The 20966-nt window shown below is 47.3% G+C and overlaps 1 protein-coding gene across 2 annotated transcripts in view; it reads left to right on the top strand.

The window, feature by feature from the left end:
• The window catches only part of ARHGDIB (Rho GDP dissociation inhibitor beta), a 62161-nt gene extending 43052 nt beyond the window's left edge, over positions 1-19109 (top strand). For both annotated transcript variants that reach the window (XM_078640815.1, XM_078640821.1), the window contains exons 5-6: positions 14366-14429; positions 17679-19109. In XM_078640815.1, coding sequence (XP_078496941.1) covers positions 14366-14429; positions 17679-17878 — 264 coding nt within the window. In that variant the 3' untranslated portion in view covers positions 17879-19109. The remainder of the gene's footprint in view (positions 1-14365; positions 14430-17678) is intronic.
• Positions 19110-20966: the final 1857 nt, after the last annotated feature.

Below are 20966 nucleotides of genomic sequence, written 5' to 3'. Positions count from 1 at the left end.
CCCCTGTCCATTACTTCTGGGCATTCAACACTCATGAGAGGGGTCAGGAGTTGTCGAAGATTCGGCCCCGCCTAGCCCGCAAATAACACCTTGTGGACTCACCATGGAAAACATCAAGCCGCCTAAAAGACTACCACGGAGAAAGGGTACTACTCTCAGCTCCGCCTCTCCCGGGGAGGTTCAACAGGAGTCGCCACCACCTCAAGACACAACGTTAAACTCAGGCGGCCTACCATCGCAATCTCGGATCAGCGACTTCTATGGAAAAACTCCTCTCCAAAAGGGCTCTCCTTCCACTCATCCACTACGACCCGACGCAGATTTTAATGCTCTCACTCAGAGCGAAAACTATTGCTCTCCTAGCCCCGTTCACATTAAAAACTCAATTCTGGAGAAACCTTCTCTGTCTTCGCCCAAATCCTCTGCCTTACATGAGACATACCAGCTGCATACGCTCTCTCAGGAGGTCGCTTCTACGACCCAGGACAGTCTCTCTGCCTCACTGAGCGCCTCCTCTGCAGCCCTGGGAAATTCATTCTCACCTGTTTTCAGCTCACTCCTTAAATACTACTGTATTAAACACAGCGACCAAGCTGCAAGTCCAAGCCCAGGTCTATGGCAGCGCCCAGTTGACACCACCAGAACACCTTGATAACTGCAACGCGGCTAATCCAACTTTGAAGCCCCAACTTCAACACAGCCCAAGCTTACGTTCAGGGGCTCCCTTAATTGGACATAATGACCATTCATCTTCAAACAAGAGTTTTAACTATGACGATTCTTCCTTACCTAACAAACTATCCAACCGATTCCTGGCCTCCTTAGAAGCCCGAATTGAAGATTCACTTGCTCACTCACCGGGCTTTAGCCTGCTCTCAAACCCTCTTAGAACGTTAACGGAGGACGGGGAATCTCCAGTGTTTACCTCCTTGGACACCACAAACTCTATCTTGGTCTCACTGACGTCTCTGCATGCAAAGCAAGACGCAATAGCTAAAGCCACGTTATGGCAGTCGCAGAAAATGGAGCTGCAGATCGAGTTAATGCAAACTCTGGCCTCAGCACTATCGGACCTGGGCTCCAGGATAACCTCTCTTGAAGGCTTGGTGGCGCTAATGGGCACTCCGAATTCTTGCCCTTGCTCTCCAATAATCAACAAACTTGCATCTCTCCCCGAAATCCTGAGTGCAATCTTGAAAAGTGTGAAGTGCCACAACAACGGAGAAGGACCAATAGAGCCCACACGAGAGTCTCATCTTTCACTCACCGTTGAAGAGCCCTCATGCTCTGCCATAGTTCCCAGTCCATCCCCAGAGAGAAAAAATACTTCCCCTTGTGTCGGCCCAGTCACAATAAGTCCAGCCCGCTTTACACCGGGGACTAGTCCATGCCCCCCCAAAGCGGGCTTTGAACCCACTGAAGTTACTAGTCGAAAACCAACGCAATTACTAACTACACGATCTGTCTGCTCCGACACTGTCCATATGGACATGGCCCACAGCTTCCCTAATGCCTCATTGAAACCTTCATTGTCAAGGAGGGAGAAAAAGAAACTCTAAAACAATCTAAAAAACAACGCTTAGCGAAAAGGAGAGCGGGGCTTGAAGGCTCGGCAGCACTCAGTTTGCCAGCCATTAAATCAAGTGGTCTCCCTTATTGCCCCATCTTCAAGTTGCCTTCAAAATCCAAACCAAAAACGACTGAAACAAGCACGACTGCCGTGGGTTTAAAGGTCACCAGTGAACAGCCCGGTCTATCAATCCTGCGAGGTCCTGGGGACACAACAGCCATCGAATTAAGCTTCCCACCAACAGTGAATGATCCATTGTCTAACAAAATCTCAGCATCAATTATTCACGATCAAAGACTTAGGAATCAGACCATCACTGTACAGTCTGCTGCAGCAATACCAGAAACTCGGAAGAGTCCACTTAAATGTCAGGTAATGGCGAAATCATCGAACGCGGACCCGCAAAGTGCAATAGAGGGCGATGCAACAAGCCGCTGTGCTTATCATCTATCTGAGGACCCATCCAGAGCCGGTTGGCTCTCCACTGTGCACATGCAGAGGCCCTGTCCGCCCCAAATGCCACAAGTATAAGAAACGGTAAGCCACCCGGGGGGAATAATCACCCACCTGAAGCTCGCTTCCAACTTCTGGCGGCGCCAGCACCTTCAAATGACCCAGCTAGGACCCAGAATCACCAGAACCTGGAAAAGGGAGCAGAACTAGTCTTTTTTCCTCACTACGAGCATAAGGGCTCATATGACGTCCTCAATAGAGGCAATCTCATCCGTCTATTCAACTGTGTTCCAGCGTTGTCTGGGGTCACCTCCTCAGACCTTATATCGGTCAAGTTTTTTACAATACCAGGACAAGGGGGCTCAGAGGCCATCACTACATCGTGGTCCCAGGAATCCATTAGGAATGCAATCCTTAGGGAAGCCAATTTATTTGAAAATTGGGGCATCGAAATGTGGATTCCTACCAATCAAAAATATCCCCACGTTCCGGGCGGCGGGGATACCGGCGGCTCTTCAATTGGCCGACATAGATAGGGCCTTTGACTCATTAAGCTGGGTCTACCTCCGCGCACTCCTGTCCCGCCTGAACCTCGGGCCACACTTTCTATCGTATCTGAAGCTGCTCTACACGGATCTGACGGCATCGGTGAGAGTGGCTGGGGCAGTGTCTTGTCCCTTCTCTATAGGACGGGGCACCAGACAGGATGCCCCCTATCGCCATATTTATTTGCCCTGGCCATGGAGCCGTTAGCGGCGTGGGTACGGGTGGATGTCCAAATGCGAGGCATCGAGTGGGAGGCGGGACCTTCTGATAGAATCGCACTCTATGCTGATGACGTCCTCTTTTTCCTCACAGACCTGAATAGATCTGGACCGCGGGTTCTTGACATCATGCGAATATTCGGGGAGGTGTCGGGCCTTCATCTGAACTTACGAAAGTCTGTGTTGTGGGTGCTGGGAGAGCGCGGGGGCCTGGGGTCCTGGGCGCGGCGTTGCAGGAAGCGACTGGAGGCCTTAAATATCTGGGTGTATTTTTGACGGACCTGCGTGGGGTCTCCTGGACGTGCAATGTTGTGCCTGTGTGGGACCGAGTCCGATCTGACATGGCAACATGGTCCCACATGCCCCTGAACGTGTACGGCCGCTCGGCCATATTCAAGATGGTAGCCCTCCCGCGTCTATTATACCAACTGCAAAATCACCCGTATCCTGTTCCACCGCAGTGGTTTGAACAGGTGGATTCGGCGCTCAGCCAATTTCTCTGGGCTGGGGGAGCGGCGAGAGTAGCACTCCGCACGTTTCCTCTCCACGTATTGTGGTGGCCTGGCAACGTCGGACATTCGGTCCTATTATCAAGCTCCCCACCTATTGATACTGAATTAATGGTGGTATGGGGACCGGGGTGACCCGGCCTATGCTCTGGAGAGATATCTGATGGACCCTGACACGCTACATACTATACTTTACTCAGTGACTAAGAGAAAGAGGCTCCCAGTGGCTACTCAAGTAGTGTTTCACGTATGGCGCGGGGCACTACACCGTATGGGGTGGTGGAACAGACTGACGAGGGAAACTCCATTGTGGCAGAATGGGCAATTGCCGGCGCTGATGTCTCTGCAGGGGTTCCGTGGCTGGGACGCGATTGGCATATCAGCCTTAGGCCATGTTATGAAGAGCACGGCCCTCAAATCATTCCAGGAGTTACGGGAGGAATACGACATGCCCCAAACCCAGTTCTTTAGGTACTTGCAGTTCCGCCACGCTATTGCACCCACCCTGAACGGCCTAGACTCATTGCCCGAATTCAGCCCATTGGAAGCTAAGGTGTTCATGGGGGAATTGGAAAGTAGGAAAATATCAACTATCTACCAAACGCTGGTTACGCATTGCTCCTCTTCCCTAGACAAACTGCGGACTAAATGGGAGGGAGACGTAGGTGCACTAGAGGAGGAAGACTGGAGAGAAGCGCTTGAGGCTCCAAGAGGAGCGGCTATTGCGGTACGCCTGCGATTTATTCAGTTCAAATATCTACATAGAGCCTATTTTACTAGGGAACGGCTGTGGAAGGCTGGCTTGATTGCGTCTCCTGATTGCTTGAGGTGTGGTCGAGAGGTGGGCATTTTTGTGCATACGGTGTGGTCATGTGATGGGCTGCAGAGGTTTTGGTCGGGAGTGTGGGACTGCCTGTCGGAGGTGTTGGGCTGGGAGCTCCCCCGCTCGCCACAGCTGGGTCTGCTGCACGTCCTAGAACAAGTGGGGGAAACACCTACAAACGGCATTTGCTACTTCTGGGCCTCAGGGATGTGGCCAAGAGGGATGTGGCTCGAGCCTGGAAGGGCCCCCCTGGTGGGAGTGTGGAAAAGGGGATTAGACTTTTATATGGGACTTGAGCGCCCGATCTTTGAGGCCAGGGGCTGCCCTCGGAAGCATTATAAGATATGGAAGAGATGGGCAGACTATAGAGGACTGTGGCTGGAACCGCCAGTGCAAGATGAAGCTGAAGTAAGACAATTGGACACTGATCCCGGTTGATGAGGAGTACACACTGAATGTTTCTTGACATGCTTTTTGTTTGTAGACTAACTAGACGCTGTGCAGGGACCTCGGGGGTGGATCCGGGTAGGGGGAGTGGGAGGGAGATGGGAGGGGGGATATAGGAATGTTATTTTATTTCAAACTGTTGCTTGAATTGCCTATATATGATTTGTACTCTAATGCTCACAGCCCCTCCGGTGTCCGGAGCGCTGTGCCTTTCTTGCAATTTTTCAACATCACAATAAAATTTTGTTCTGAAGAAAAAAATATCCCCACGTTATCCTCCCCCAGGCCCCAGTGAAGCAGTACACTAGCGTACTGAAGGGGTCCCGGGGCGCAACCCATGCTTGGCTTCCGGAAGCGTCGAAAGTGGACAATCTCTTAAACATCGCATGTCATAACAACCAACGTCTGATAAGCTGCAAACCTAACTGCTCTGCCTTCTATGCAAACGATATCCGCCACGGCTACCCTGCCCTTGAGCCTCTTACTAACTTGGTCCAGCAGCGCCCTTCCTAACACGGGCGCCAGCCGGTTCAACCCTAAATTAATTCTTGCCTCAAAATCAGCCGTGGATTTCCTGAACAAAAGCGATATCATATGTCTCCAGGAGACTTGGTCTCTTTCTCCATCGCCTCTGCTTGGCTATCACAAACTTTTTCAACGAGCCGTCCAGGCCAACCCCCACGGAAGACCCTCTGGGGGCCTCTCAATTTACATTAAGCACAGCTGCAAGATAACAGTCACGCCTATTCCTCGGAACCTGACAACAGGGCAGACAGTACTTATCACCGGCCTCTCATTGTCAGGTAGGGCCCTCCCAATTCTCCTAATCAATTGTTACCATAATACAGCGAAAACCACCAAATCAACTGCAACTGACCTACTGGTAAAACATCTGGAAGATCTTCTACTGGAATTCGCACTTACGGAGGTACTGTTACTAGGAGACTTTAACATCAAAGACCTTGCAATTAATGGTCTCCTAGCAAGGAAAACCAAAGAGCAGGAAGCGATGACCATTTTTCTAACAACATACAACCTCCGGTCAGCTCAGCAAATTATACTGGAACAGCACCCGGGTGTTCATTTTTTGCCTACGTTAAGAAACATCTCAACTATTGATTATATTTTCTTATCACCGCTTTTGGGCAATAACCTGGCCAGGATGGAAATTCTCGATCATATGGAGAGTGACCACAACCCCCTAACGGTAACAATGCATCTGCTAACGCTGGTTGCCGCGGAAACAACAGAAGTGGGGCAATCATCGCGGGCCGAACTCCACACCTTGGCTAGAAGAATCAAATGGGATTCACTAGGCTCTGCCAAGGTGGGAATTTGGCTCAAGGCCGAAATACCTAACTTCAGACTAGAGGCCCCCACAGAGTTACATTGCCTGTGGGATAATGCCATCGTTAAATTACAGGATCTCTTGGTAGGCCGCGTGGTTCTGCCCAGATCATCTGAGCCACGTCCGAAGCAAATTCATGAGCCAGCACTAGCCTCCCAAAGAAAGACCCTCAGGAGGGCTGTGCGCCGGCACAAACTGATCGGAACTGTACATACTGCCAACAACGTGGCATCGCTGCGAAAGACCTTCAAGAAATCCTTATGGGAAACCAAGAGACAAAAAGAACACTCTGAGTTGCTAAAAATATTCAACCTGCTCAAGGGCAATAGCCAGTCCAAGTTTTGGACCTACATGAACAAACTCCGTTCCACGAACAAGATGAGAAGAAACGCGGTTTGTGAAGAAGATTGTGCCCTGCACGTGTCCCAATTATATCGCAGTGATACCTCGGACCCATTGGTGATTGGACTAGGAGATCGTGTTGAATCCACTCAAACAGAAACTCATGAGCTGACCACTGCAGCCGAGGTCACAATGCATCTGCGAAATATGAAAAACGATGGTGCTCCAGGGCCCAACGGTCTTCCGGCTGGGGTATTTAAATGTGCCCTGGAAGAGTGGGCGGTCTTCTTGACTCCTCTATACAACAACGTGTTCAGGACATGCCAGCTACCAGACTCATGGTTAGGCTCGATTCTTTGCCCCATATTCAAGAAAGGAGACCCCACGCTTCCGGCTAAATACCGACTCATCGCACTGTTAGATCTTGAGGCAAAGGCATACGCCCGATGTCTTCTTAGGGTGCTTGAAAAATGGGTTGCTGACAATAACATAATACCATACTTCCAAACGGGGTTTCGGGCATCGGCCTCCACAATAGACAATATCACCACTCTAGCCATCCTGAGTCAACAAGCAGCCCAAAAAAACCATCTTCCACTTTATTGCTGCTTTATTGACTACAGCGCGGCTTTCGACAAAGTGTCTCGGAATACCCTGTGGAGGAAACTGAACAAGTGGGGTATCCCACAGAGCCTCCTGGGAGCACTCATCTCCCTGCACAAGAACACATGGGTGCAAATCAAAACTGTCCCAAAGACAGTCTCTTCAAGAACTAGTGTCGCTGACGGGCTAAAGCAAGGCTGCGTTCTCGCCCCTCCCTTATTCAATCTTTACACAGCCGATCTTGGACCATTTTTAGAGAACAGCAATCTCCTCCCGCCAAAACTCGGCCCTGTTAAAAAGTCTCTGCATATATTACAATATGCGGATGACATTGTAATAATGGACCAAGCCAAATCGGGTCTCCAACGAGCGTTAAGTACGCTCCATATATACAACATCGCCAACGCCTTGAAAATCAATCAGGCAAAGACTAAGGTACTGATATTTGGCAGATGTAAGAATAAGAAAAGCTTAAGGTGGAACATTGGGCCTGCCAGGATCAATAGAACCGTAAAATACAATTATCTGGGAGTCTGGTTCAACCAGACGGCTAGACCTGCAGCTCATCTAGCTGCCTTGCAAAAGAGAGCAGGAGCAATCACATATTCCCTGACTCGGCTAAACCTGTCCCTGTGCAGTCCCTCTGCAGAAGCCATTCTGAAGGTGATCAAAGCTACTCTTCTTCCTGCCTTAACCTATGGGCATCAGGCCTTTCCCGGGGCATGCTCTGCTAGTCTTGATCTCGCCCAAATCTCCACCTATAAAAAACAAATTCCACCTCCCAAGTTTCATTCAGCGAGCATGACTACGTTTGGAGCTGGGCCTACAAAGACAATCAATTTACTGCGAGGCCGATACCCTGAAATATTTCATAAGGTCATTAAAAGCCGGTGACAATACTTTAAAATCTCAGCTAAAAGAAACCTTTTCCAGTCCTGGCAACCCTTGGAACACTCAGATTGCAAAGGCCATAAGAGTGCTAGAGATGGACAACGCATCCCTTCTTTTAGATACCATTCCATACTCAGCCTGGAAAAATGCCATCAACAGACAGGTCAAATTAATTTCCCATTGCATGGATCTGCACTCCGTAAAAACATCTTCCATTTTGCTCCCATTGAACTCTTCGTATCTTCCCGGGAAACCGCAAGCCTATTTCCAGGAAAACTTAAATGCAGTGGCACGGAAGAATATTATGTTAATGCGACTTCTTGGCTTGCGTTCTACGGCTTTTAACAGATGGGCTCCAACAAGGGAGGGGGGGCCTGCAGACTGTGCAATTACCACTCTGAGTCATGGCTGCATCTCCTGTGTTGCTGCCTGGCCCTAGCTGCCCCAAGAAAGTCTCTCTTAAATCCCTTGTATTTAAGATGGGGCATTAGGACATGCTGGGAGGCTTCGGCCTTTTGTTTCGCGTCTACTGACACTCAAGTGCTTGCAAGGTCGGGAAAATTTGTGAGACTCGTGGACAATCTTCTTTTACCTTCTTCAGCCCCCGCTCTCCTACGTCTTCCCCCTCAAACACTCATTACAGACCTTTTCTCCCCCGTGGTTTAGCACTTTTTGTTTTTATTATCTTTATTTTGGTTTTGCATAGCAAAATGTTTATATCGGCAATCACAAGACTGTTTTTCTTAGAAGCACAACGGACACTAAGCTCTGTGAGCTGTTTCTCAGCTTTGTGTCTTTGTTTTCTTCCTTTTATCTTAAACATGACAAATGTGTTAACGCTGATTTTTTATATATGTGCTAATGCTGTCTTTTATAGCAATGGTTTTAAGCAACTGTGCTAAATTAATGAAACTTCAAACTTCAAACCATGAGGAGCGCAGCAGAAGCTAAAGCTCCTGCCAGCTAGTGTAAACCCAAACAAATACCTATGATCTGGATGAATAGGAATACAGAAAAATGCATTCTTCAAATTAATGACAGAAAAGAATTTAGCAGTAGAAGGAATCGTCGTCAAAAGTGTAGTACTGTCTAGGACCACTGGAAACTGGGGAACCACTATTTTATTAACTTCGCGCAAATCAATAACAAAACGATAAACATCTTCATGATCCTCAAGGGAACCTAAGGGTGTCTGTTTAAGAATTGGAAGAATGGGGCTATTACAAATATTGGCAGATGTCTCCCCAACCACCCCCTTCTTGATCAAATCCTGAATAATTTGCAAAAAGGCACGCTCTCCTACCTGTGGTATTTTATACTGAGGAATACAAGTCAAAAGAGCATTGTCCTTAACTCTTATCGAAACCAGTGGTATGTGTAGCAGTCCCACATCGGTATCACCTGTCGCCCACAAAGTAGGTGGCACATCAACAAATTCCGCAGGGAGATGCGCATCCTTGGACAAACACTGTTAAGCACCAACTACGTCTGGGCCCATTGTCATATAAACACCTGCCGGAGAACAATAAATTGTAGCATGCAATTTCTTCAGCAAGTCTAAACCCATCAAATTCTCACCACAATTAGATGTCCACAAAAATGGCGAATCCACAGTAAAGAGACTAATAGTCAATGTAACGGGTCTTGAAATGGGGCTTACAACCGGTACACCAGAAAAACCTACAGAAACAATATGGCCAGACAGAGCTGCCCCAGGGACCATCTTTCGAGAAACAGAACTTTTTGTCACACCTGTATCCACCAAAAATTCCTTTGTCGAACCGTTCCACTATCACATAAGGGCCACCCTTGTCTACAGGTATTGGAACTGGTCCCCCACTCTGTCCCTGGCTGTCCTAGATGTAAGACATTCCTGTGGCTTCATCCATATCATAATCATCATGATAGTACTGTTCATCCCTAGGGTCATCAAAGTAATTATCAGAGTGACCCTATGAGGCGGCAGCGTTCTGAGCCCTGCCAGCCCCACCTGCTCCAAAACCCCGTCCTCTAGGGACCGCCGCCTTCTGCAAAAGCACAGGGCACTCACTACGTCAATGACCCTCCTCTTTACAATACGCACACTGATTTGGCCCCAGAGGCGTCATGTTTGGCTACCTACTAGTACTTGAAAGCTGTCTGGCAGGACCACCACATTCTCTGCCATTCCCTCTAAAAGCCTGCTGCAACAACACTTTTGTCTTTAAATCCTTCTGCTTTTTCTCTCTCCTTTTTTTTCCTCATTGTCTCGATGTTCATAATATTGGGCCATATTTAAAATAACAGAATGGGACGAGGTGGACCAGGTACTTTCAGAAGCCTGCACTCGAGTCACAGTTTCAGGAAGTAAATTAGAAAAAAATCTATTAACAAACAACCAAACACCCCCCCTCAATAGACAAATCATGCCCACTGTAATCCAAAAATGTATCCTCGAACGAGTGAAAAAATCAAACACACTCTCATCTTTCTTTTGTCTACAAGCCGACAATTTATCCCAGTCCACTTTTCTCGGTGGAATAAGAGAATACATATAGGTAATATGAGGCCTGGCAACACTAACATTTCCGCTCTGGGCTTATCATCTTGTTTTCTCTCCTGGTCCCATGTTTTAATTTTATCCCAATTACCACTCAACTCCGGAACACGATCTAGAGTATGAACCTGCCTCCAAATATCAACCGGAACAAGAAAACCAAAAAACATTTCAATATCAGCGAGAGTCATTACCGTTGAGGAAGCAGTTTCAGTCAGTTCCTTATAATAAGCAGTAAGATTTTCTCTAGGATCGGGCAAATGAGTCTTAAGGGACAAAACCTCACTTCTTTTCCAAGGTTTATAAACCCATTGTTCCTGAAACCTGGCCGCCACTGCAGCTCGAGTAACATTACCAAGTTGGTCCGTCATACCGGGATCTCTGGGTGATATATAGGATGAACTTCTCGTATTGGAAACTGACACACTGTAGTAGGACTCTTATCATGCAACCTGTCCCTATAGGCAACCAATGTGGTAATGTTACTAAGAACTTCACCTGGGTCCATACTGTTAGTATACACACGATCTTTAATATCAAATAACATTTGCAGCACAGCATGCCCAAAGTGTTGCTTCCAAAGACCAATTAACGTAGAAGACATATGCTTAACAGAATGCTGCTGTATAAAAGGCTCACAATCTTTCATCACATCCCAGACATCCTCCACACTGTAAATGGGATTCCGACCCCACTGTGCAGGTTGATTAGCAACTACCTTCTTCTCTTCAACCCCCACCACAGACCGTACAAGAGGACCCAAATGCTCCTTAAATTTTGCCAAGTCTCTATCCTCAAACCTGCAAACTGGCATCTTGGAGCCTACAAATGTCGGGGGATGGAGAACCATAAAGGGAGAAGCAACAGAAGTAACTGGCACTATCGTCGCTGGCAGTTGCATTGCAGGAGTAAGGGCTGGAGACAAGGATGCTGTGACAATAGGTGTGGCAGGACTACTAACAGTCCCTGTTGCCACAGACGGCGGGAAAAAAAAATAGAAGAAGCTGAAGCCATTGAAACGACAGCAGTTGACACGGGAACAGAGAGGACAGCTGCAACAGGCGGCTGTGATAGCACAGGGACAGTAGGATATATCCTTTGTGGAGCAGATGAGGGTCGGGAGTCCAAAAACTCTTCCACAAAAGTTTCAGTTTCCTCCTGAGCCAAATAGGATTGATCAATATGTAATCAAAACCTCTTATCTTCGCATTCAACTCCTTTTCTTGTTTTTCTCTGTCATATGCCACAGCTTTCTGAGTCAATGTCTGCATTTTCCCTTTCCGGGCCTCTTTCTCGGACTTCCGTCGTTTCTGCCTAGCTGCCTTCTGCCGTGTTCTGAGGGAATCAAACATAGACTGTCTACTTCGTCTTTTAAATAACTGTTCCTGTTAATACCCAATCTTTTGTTCATCGAAAGTGACCGTTAACGGCCACTGCAACTTTGCATTGTCCCTTGTATATTTGTGCCATAATGTACTAAACATAATAGGGCCAAGGCCATGCTTCACATACATATCAAAATTTGGAGTGCCTTCTGGAGGCGTCAGCTGAGCTTTTTCCAATTGAATATCTGCAGAACAAAGACAGCACGTAGAGAACAACTTGCTGAATCCAGGGCTTTTGTTTTATTTTTTCAAAAAGTAAACAAGTTCACTATTTTGTGCCTGCAAAAACAATTGCAAAAGGTTTTATCCCAAAGACGATCTTCAGACTGTACCAGATGCAAACCAAAATTGTACCATATCCACAAAGAACCAAAACCAACTCCCCTGATATATACAGGTCAAACAAATTAATTCTCCACTGCCGACTCTTCAGACTAAACGGTCAGATCCAAGGGTTTTGCCGTTTAGGACTCAAGTCGGGATGACCGCTGGGTGAGGCACCGTCCGGCAGACGGAAGGGGCACCTGCAAGCAATCAATGCTCCTCGTAGAGGGATCCCTGAACCGTCAGTCCGACCCGACGATGGCCTCGACCTCCCCAGGTCCGCGGTAGGGTCACTCACGACCACCTCTCAGCCTTCCATACCAAATGAAGAGTTGGTCAGACAGTAGAGAATACAAACCAATATCTATTTATTCAGGTATACTCAGAGTGGAGCCTAGTCTGCCCAGTCGGTTAGGAGTGCTGCACAGGAACTGACGTCAGCAAGCATAAAGATACATTATGTACATTTCAGGATCAATGAAAGCACACCCACAATGGAATTTTCCAGGCAGATGCAGCTGAACAGAGAAATACAAGGAGTAAGTTTTGATTCTGAAGCTGGGCACATTCTATCAGTCAAGGTCATTCTGCCCGTGCCCGCCACTAGACAAGTCGGAGAAGACCTCTATCTAAAGGGAAAGGTATGCGCTAATAAGAACAGTGCATTCACTAGTGTAGCAAAACTCATCTTTAAAGAAACATAACATAGAAAAGTCTGTTTCTCGGAAATAGCCATGGATTAGTTTCAATCATGATTCAAAATAGCACCCAAATACAGAATGGTGCCGCAAATGCTAACTTACATAGAGGAATACCAAAATCACTTCAATTCTAACACAGCAGGCCACTACATTCCTCCCAAAATGTATTAAAACAAAAACAAGTCCAACCTATGGAAATAAAACTATGCACACAAGACACCACTTTGCCTCTCAGGCAGTCCACAGGACAATGGTCGACAGGTGCAACTGGGAGTACCCGGGCATCTCGCCACATGTCCTTAATTTAACCAGCTACCACTGGGCACGAACACTGTGTAGATGGAGTCTGGATTCGTTGACAGCTTGTCTGTTGGATCAGTGTCCACTTATGCACTGTTGGATGGGCCTGCGTGCTCTCACCGTGATACTGTTGGTATCAAACAGCTCAACCATGGTGCATCGGGCGTTTGTGGAGACCCGCATCAGAGTCTTCTCTAGGGACATCTGCGCACTGTGATGACAAGTCTTGCCAGGGGCGCCTCAGTCTCTTGGTGGTTTGCAGGTGCAAGGCTCCACCCTGGTGATGAGTTGCTCCTTCGCTGGATTGGGTGATGCACATGGCAATGATGATGTGGTTGCCATTAGACCTGGACAACAGGTGTTGATGACTTGACTGGTGTGAAAATGACTGGGGGTCTTTGCAGCCATGTAGCTCGGTGTTTTTGCTGGTGCTGTTCCTCTCCCCGTGGCATTTGAGGTCGCAAGCAGGGATGCCATCGGACTCAAATTGCCAACGCTCGGAAACTGACGTAGTGGGAGAGACACAGTTTGCGCTTGCTGGCGGCTTCCATGTGGTTCTCCCATTGAGCTGTTTCCAGGGACGTCGCTCCACCTTGGTGGCTGTCTTGTGTCTGCGGATGCACTCTTTAAGTGGTGTGAGTCCTCATACTATCCCCTTGTTGATCTCTCTAACGCATCTGTGGTTGTCTGGTTCTTCAGGGTGACATGAATGTCACTCTTTTTTTCTTCATGATGTGGCGTCGTGCCACATTCTCTTCGTCGTGTGGCGGTGGTAGCCGTTTGCCACTTGGGGATGTGCGACTCTCGACATGCCTGTAATGGGCCAATGTGCGACACAGTCTTAAGGTAGTGTCGTGGGCACTCCCTGCTTAGTCTCTGGCCTACTGCGGGACTGTGCTTCTGCAGTTAAGATGTAGACGCTCATCCTGCACTCAGGCAATGCTAGGCCTTTACTCCCCTCTTTTTTCCGGGGAGTGCTGGGCACGTGCAGCATCTCATTTGCAGGCACCTGACGGGCAACCAGGCTCTTTGTGTAACTTGCTTTGTTTCTGTGAGGGTGCCCCTGCTCTTCTTGTGGTGGTGGCAATTCATCTCAATGGGGCATGCAGCGCCGTCTTCTGGACTGTGCATGTGCAGCGCAGTTTTCTTTGTAGCTTGCTAGCTATCCAGCAGAGCTTCTTTGCTGTTGTATACAGTCCTTCTCCTCTTCAGGTAATAGGCAGTCCTCAGGGGAGTGGCTGGTAAACTTGTGCCAGAGGGCAAGGGAGGTGACCTGTCAAGCCTAAGTGGTGTGCCTAGAATCTCCCATGTGCTTGGCTCCCTTTTCTACTCATTGATTAACCTTTATAACCTTTACTTCTGGTTTCAGGTCAATAAGGAGATCGTGTCGGGGCTGAAATATGTACAGCACACCTATCGGACTGGGGTCAAAGGTGAGTGCCAATGGGTCTCAGCATTAATGACCGGCTAGGAAAGAATGTAGAGTTCAGTGGCACAGGGGCCCAGAGGCATGAGGGCACAACTGAACCCCGATTATTGCTGGCTTTGCCTACCCAACAAGCGGCCAGGGTCCTCGGCGCCCTATTTACGCCACTGGTAGGATGTGATCATGTATCATAGATTATAGCGAACTGGGGTTGCAAATAAGAATGGTGCTGGGGCTTTTTCTGGCATAGGAGGGTGAATGCACAGCTCAGTGTGAAGGGTGCTAGGTAGTCACGGATTAGGAAAGGGGGGGATAACAGGACACGGTAGCTACCAACTCGAAGTCAGATTGGTCTGGTAGCCCCGGTACCATCTCCTGGCTGGGCATGGTGGTCACTTCTCCTGACTGCTGGGCAAACAAGTGATGGGTTGAATGCCTCAGATCCACAATTGAGGCTCAGGGCAAAGCACACCCTATGAGCAGGCTCGATACATATTTAGGCCACCACCGCAAGCCCATAGGAGGTCAGGCTGAAAATGAGTCTAGCTGCTAACACTGACCCCCACCCACCCATGGGTAGAGTCCTTGGAGCAGTAGGACACTGTCTGGGCAAGGCCCAGGTAGATCAGTATGGTGAAGAGGTCATGAAGAAAAAACACAACTGGGCTGGAAATGTATCATTTATTCACCCACCACATGAATATGAAGCTGTGCTCACTAGTTCATGACATGGCAGGAAATTATTTCATGGCTTTCTTTTAATAGTCTTTTTTACTACAAGTGGATTTTATTGATATACACAAAATGTTATAGAAAGATACAAAAACTAACACTATTTACATACCCTTGCATGGAGGTAATAGTTTGCTGACATTCACACAGTATACCATTTTTGTTCTGAAAAGTATATGCAAACCAGCATTGCCAAAGCCAATAGGTCTCAACTTTAATTCGTGGGCACAAACCCATTGGCTTTGCCAGTGCTCACGTGCTTTGTGATACTTCATCTCCAGAAGCATTGGGTTTTGTTATTAAGTATAACAAAGCATTCCAAGAGGGTCAGCGGTGCATCCACAGGAATGTGCACGGGCCGACAACCATCTTGGAATGATCTTGTTAGACTTTGACAAAAAAGCATTCCAAGATAGCCGCCCATGTGTGACCATGTACGCCCTGATTTGATTAAAAAAATATTGCCACGTAGACAGTGCAGGGGCAGGAAGGGGAGGGGTGGAAGAGCCGGCGAAGTGGAAAGGGGAAAGAGCGAGCAGATTCTAGAGAGCAAGGGAGAGCTCAGGAAGAGTGGGTAAGTATTGGACAAGAGGGGAGCAGGGGAGAGAGTGAACAGAAGAGTGGAAGACAGCTGGGGCAATTAGGTTTGGGAGAGCATTAGACACATGGATAAGGATGAGATACTAATGGCAGAGCTCTCCTACAGATTTGTTCCGATCAAACCATGAAAAATTAACACGGTAAAATGGGACCAAAAAAGTTCCTGATGTGACAAGTGCAGGAATAGATATTTACACCAATGAAAATTGGTAAGAAAGCAATACTCCACAGTGCAGACAACATCAGAAACTGACAACAAAGCCATCAAATGAATAACAGGAGCTGAATCAACTATGCAATTAGCAGTAAGAAGTACACTCACGCCAGCTTTATAAATATTGTAAACACTAAGGGGCCCATTAGGATGTCGGGCGGATTGCCCCCGCCAGACTGGCAGTAGCCACCGCCAGACTGGCGGGGGCAATCCGCCCGACATCCTAAGGGGCCCATTAGGCTGTCGGGCGGATTGCCCCCGCCAGGCTGGCGGTAGCCACCGCCGGCCTGGCAGGGGCAATCCGTCCGACATCCGCAAGTGAATTCCCCCCCGCCATATTAGTATGGCGGGGGGACCGCGGCGGACGGAAAGACCGTCTGCCGCTTTTCCGCCCCGGTCGCCTTGCGGCCGGGGCGGAAATGGATTAATATGGTGGCGGTGTCTAATAGACACCGCCAGCCATATTACGATGGGCCAATTCCGATGCCTTTCCGTGGCGGCATCGGCATGCGGTCTTCACTCTGGGGGACCCAGTGGGCCCCCAGAGTGAAGGAGGGGTGGGGGTGCACACAGGGGTACCCCCCAACATTTGCATACACAAAGCAGCAGGCACGGCGCGGTGCCTGCCGCTTCGTGTATGCAAATGCATGCATGCATTTCTGACATTGTGGCGGGCGGTGCAGTGAGCACCACCCGCTACAATGTTAGAAATGAGGGATGCGCCCGTCACTGTGGCGGGTGCATCCTACTGCTAACGTTGCGACCCCCGTTCTTAAGGCGGGCGGTCCCGTTTTCCACAAGGGTGGCGGGCAGGCAAAGTCCGCCCGCCATCCTAATGGGGGGCCTAAGGGCCTTACTCACAAAGATAAACTTACAGTTTTTTGTAAGTTTATGATTTTTTGTAATTTGCAAAGCAGTTTTATAAGAAGTATCTTCATGACTGCCTATTTTTTTATATGCAGAGTCTCTGCAATCGTAAAGATGCTACTCATAACATTACTTTGTGAATTATATAAAAATCGTAAACTCACACAAAAATGTACGTTTACCTTTGTGAATCAGGCCCATTGTCTTTGACAACAGACTACTAAAGCCGTCTGTAGTTGAGACCTAAAACATGCAAATATAATATCTACATACACTACTAGCTTCTAACCTTACATCCTGCGTCCACACTTGCTCACTAAATATTTCAACATGTTTCATCCAATCTTCTCTTGTGTCAGACTTCCTTAGTGGACTCTTTTCATGTCCAGGAACTATAGTCTTGTGAGGCATTATGCCTTTAGTTAGTGGCTGAGTATGGTGGACGAGCTTTTCTTTTGAATGGTGAGTAGGCAGTAATGGGTGGGTGGTAATGGTGCAAGTATGGACTCGGGATGCCAAAGTATCTGGTGAGCAGTCACCTGAGGAAGGTAAGCTCGGTTTAGAGGATCCCACATGTTTTAGAAAGGAGTTGTAAAACCATTAAGTAGAGATCAACTCCAAGACTCAAGTCATGACCACTTCGTGACTTAGTACTTGCTCACCAGAATTTCCCAGTAGCCTTGAGCGTGAGGCGTAGGAGTTGGAGAATATCTTCATATTAGTCTGTGGTTCAGGTGGTATCTGCTACATTAAGGCTGGTAGTGAGTTGTATAAATGCTGATTGGATCATGATTTACTGCAGAACTGTTAATGACAATCCCTCCACTTTCTCTCTTTCCACAGTGGACAAAGCTACCTTTATGGTGGGCAGTTACGGGCCACGACCAGAGGAATATGAGTTCCTGACGCCAGTGGAGGAGGCACCCAAAGGCATGATCTCACGTGGAACTTACCACAACAAGTCCTGTTTCACTGACGATGACAAGCATGACCACCTATCCTGGGAGTGGAACCTGTCCATCCGCAAAGAATGGACTGACTGAGTACAGCCCCTCAGTCCCACCACGCAGACATCCCAGCAAGAACACCACATTCTGTCTGTCCATCAACTGCCCCATATCTGTCTGGGCACCAGAGATGCTGTTATCTGTCTGTTCATCAAAGATGATGATTCTGCCTGTCAATCAAATATGCTGTGTCCTGTCTGTCCAGCACCTTGTTTGTCTGTCCAACAGAGATACTACATTGCATCCATCCATCAAAGACGCTATGCAATGTCTTGTCGGTAATCCACAAACTCTTTTCATTGTGTCCACCAAATCTTCTGTTTTGATCAGTGATCAGGACAATGTCCTGCCTGTCCACCTAAGGCATCCTATTTTTTTTCTATGTCCTAGTGGCCATTCCATTCTGACTAGTAGCCAGGGTCAGCTATATGTCCTGGTGCTTTTTCCAGGACTCCTTTTTTACATCCTCAGTCACTCCCAGGACTCAGGTTCATTGTAGTACCCTCCAGAGGTACATAGGCTCTTCATACCCTATTCCTCTTCACGCCAGGTAATATAAGGCATGTGAAGTTGATACTCGACTTGATCTGCATTAGTACACTCCACTGCACTCCAGAGACTGTGCTGTGCCCCCCTCCACCCCCCGTATATGCTGTGCACCTGAAGACATTGCTGATCATACCCACACTGCAGCCATAGACGGTGCCGTACACTTCTGGAATGTGCCACGAAGCTCTGTGTGATCCAAGTACCTGCCCGTTGGCCATCTATGTACCCTTGACCTACCCTATGGATCAGCCAATGTTCAAATAGACTGGGTTTAGATTGCCTCAGTTATGTATTACTGTGCATAAATATTTGAAAGTGTTAGATATATATATCGATATGAGGCTGCACCCCTGAATATTACATGTGTTAAGCAAAAATGCCTTTGGAATGGAATGGATCTTAACTTATCCTGCCTATTATTATCGCTAAAGATAGTACACCCCTTGCCTACATTTTGTCATATCTCTTCCCCAGGCAATCACCTCCAAATAGTCCTATGAGAATGTAACCGCTTGGCACGCTGAAACATGCACTTCCTCTGGCTCCATGATTTTACTGCAGTGGAAGGAACCAGTCAATTACATGATGTCCACCAAACTCACTAAGTGCTTCAGATACTTTAGTCGGCTACTAGTCCGCTTTCCCTGTCTTTACTATACCCGTCTCAACATGGCACAGTGTTCGCGAAAATAAAGAGATTGCTGCTTATTTTCACCAATGTGGTGTGGTATTCTTAGTTTCAGAACCCGAGGGCCATGATGTCATATTGTTATGTTATTCAGAATTGGTGAGCGCACTATCACCTTGGAGGGTATCCTGGTGTTGGAGTCTATGCTCACCTAGTGCCTTGTGGGACTACTTCGAAAAGCCAGGTCTTCAACTTCTTGTGATATTTAAGAAGTGAGGAGGAGGCTCTAATTTGTAGTGGCAGGGTCGTTTCATGCTTTAGGAGCGATGAAGATTAAGGCTCGACCGCCAGATCTGATTTTTTGTATTTGTGCAAGTAAGAGTCTGTAGTAATAACCCTACGGAGCCAGGTTTGTATCATTAATGTTTTATTGTAAGGTACAAAGGTAGAAAGCACCCCGAGCTGCTGGCCATGTAGACACCATACGCCTCAGCTCTTCCAACTCCTAATCTGTTCAAAACCCACCTGTTTTATCCCACAGGAGTGTTATATAGTGGGCGTCACAAGGCAGTGAGGAGCCCAGACTACTGCATGGGTCTTTTCCTTTCATAGGAAAACTTTTTCCGCACAGCTTTCAATATACTAATTGAAACTATTAAAACATGTCAACATATATGTAAAAGCACCAAACATGGAGACTATAGTACACCCAAAAAAGTGACTAAGTAGAAATAAATTAAACTATATGGATAATACAGTGCCTGACATAGAAGCAAATCAAGTCATCGACATTAGTAAAAAAAAAAAACTAAGAAGCTTGTTTGCATAACCTATTGGAAACAAAATCTGCAATAAATATCAAAAGGGAATTACTGCGGATCACCTCACCTGAAGTCTACTCTCTTGTACACTTCTCCGCACAGGTTGAGAATCCTCCTGCTCACTGCATCTTTGTTCACAGTTTTTTGTTAAACTGTTACCATGTTCAGAATTACCCTGTGGAGACACGTTTTTCCCAACAATGGAAAGTTGCAACTTATCCTGTCTGTGTAAAACTTTTAGCACTCTAGCAAGATTCCACCAATGACAACCCTCAACACAAAAGGCACTGCCACATATTTTGTCAGCCACCACAGGTTCAGAGAACTTTGCATCCCCCTTCTTTTTTCATATCATAAATTTCACATTATTTCTCACAAGCATGGTAAAACCTTCAATCAGCCACGGTCTGTGAAGGTAATAGAGGTGGGGCTAGGTAAGGGGGGATTTCGAGGGACGATGCAGAGGGAAACATAATTATTTAATTCATTTTCCCTCTGAATCGTCCCTTAAAATCCCCCCTTACGGGGCTCTACCGCTGTTACCTGCATGGACTGCGGCTGCCTTCAATAGACACTTTCTGTTTCAACAATCTTCACATCCATGCAGGTCTGAATTGAGTTGTAGATTTCCTACCCTTAAGCAGCTTGAAGGGGGAGATGTTGGTTGATGCCTGAGACGTGGTCCTGTAGAACCACAACATGGTTTGCATCGCTGTGTTCACAAGATACCTGTTATACAAAGCCCAGCACACATTCACTGCCAACACACAGCTGAAATACTCAAGTAGACCGTTGGTTTGGAGGTAATAGAGTGAGCTTGTGAGATGCCTACTATTGCTAATTTCCAGAAATTCTTCTGTCAGCTTAAACAAATTGTACTTCATTGTCAAAAAACAAGATTTCTGGAAAACCTTCTCTCCATACATCTTTAAGAAAATTCAGCACTGATTTGGAATCCGGTTCTCCAACAAATCGAATCTCTGGCCACTTGGAGTAGTAATCAATGAGAACTAAAGCGTCACATGAAAAACTGGGAAGAAAATTGAATGGTCCCATTAAATCAATTCCAAAGTTTGACCATTGCCCAGCGGGTTGTTTAAGGGGAGTTAGAGGGGGATTAGACGTT

This window comes from Lissotriton helveticus, chromosome 1_1 (genome assembly GCF_964261635.1).
Source record: "Lissotriton helveticus chromosome 1_1, aLisHel1.1, whole genome shotgun sequence".
In the NCBI taxonomy this organism is placed as follows: Eukaryota; Metazoa; Chordata; class Amphibia; order Caudata; family Salamandridae; genus Lissotriton; species Lissotriton helveticus.
This window is presented reverse-complemented; position numbering and strand designations above follow the sequence as displayed.